Source organism: Buceros rhinoceros, unplaced genomic scaffold, assembly GCF_000710305.1.
Source record: "Buceros rhinoceros silvestris isolate BGI_N320 unplaced genomic scaffold, ASM71030v1 scaffold13857, whole genome shotgun sequence".
In the NCBI taxonomy this organism is placed as follows: domain Eukaryota; kingdom Metazoa; phylum Chordata; class Aves; order Bucerotiformes; family Bucerotidae; genus Buceros; species Buceros rhinoceros.
The window spans coordinates 29,724-30,076 of NW_010420522.1; the positions used below are offsets into that span (position 1 = coordinate 29,724).

Below are 353 nucleotides of genomic sequence, written 5' to 3' on the forward strand. Positions count from 1 at the left end.
CCAGTCAGGGGGTGCTCACACTCGGGGTCACAGCGTTCGTTGCCCACCTTGCTGGGCTCACAGCCCAGGAGGATGGCGCGGCGGCGCAGGGAGGAGTTGCGTACCTCCAGCAAGCTGAGCTGCCAGGAGATGTTGTAAGGTCGGAAAGCTTCACTCAGTGCCCAGTGCTGCCGCCAAACCTGCTCCCGGCTGACGGTTGGCCGCCCGCCATCGTCCTCTGCCAGGTTCACCACTCGGTACCTCACCACCTTCCCACTCCGCAGCAGCCAGTGATGGTTGTAGTGGGAGACCAGCTCCACATTATCGCAGGCAGTCTGCCCACCGGCAGGGGGGCCCAGGGGCAGGCGGGCCCG

The 353-nt window shown here is 66.0% G+C and overlaps 1 protein-coding gene across 1 annotated transcript in view; it reads right to left on the reverse strand.

The window, feature by feature from the left end:
- Positions 1–353, reverse strand: part of LOC104496251 (pappalysin-2-like) — a gene marked incomplete at its 3' end in the record, with an annotated part of 25,025 nt that overhangs the window by 23,327 nt on the left and 1,345 nt on the right. Inside the window, exon 3 of the mRNA XM_010139337.1 lies at positions 1–352. This exon is cut by the window's left edge and continues 2 nt beyond it. Within this exon, the coding sequence (XP_010137639.1) occupies positions 1–352 (352 nt within the window). The remainder of the gene's footprint in view (position 353) is intronic.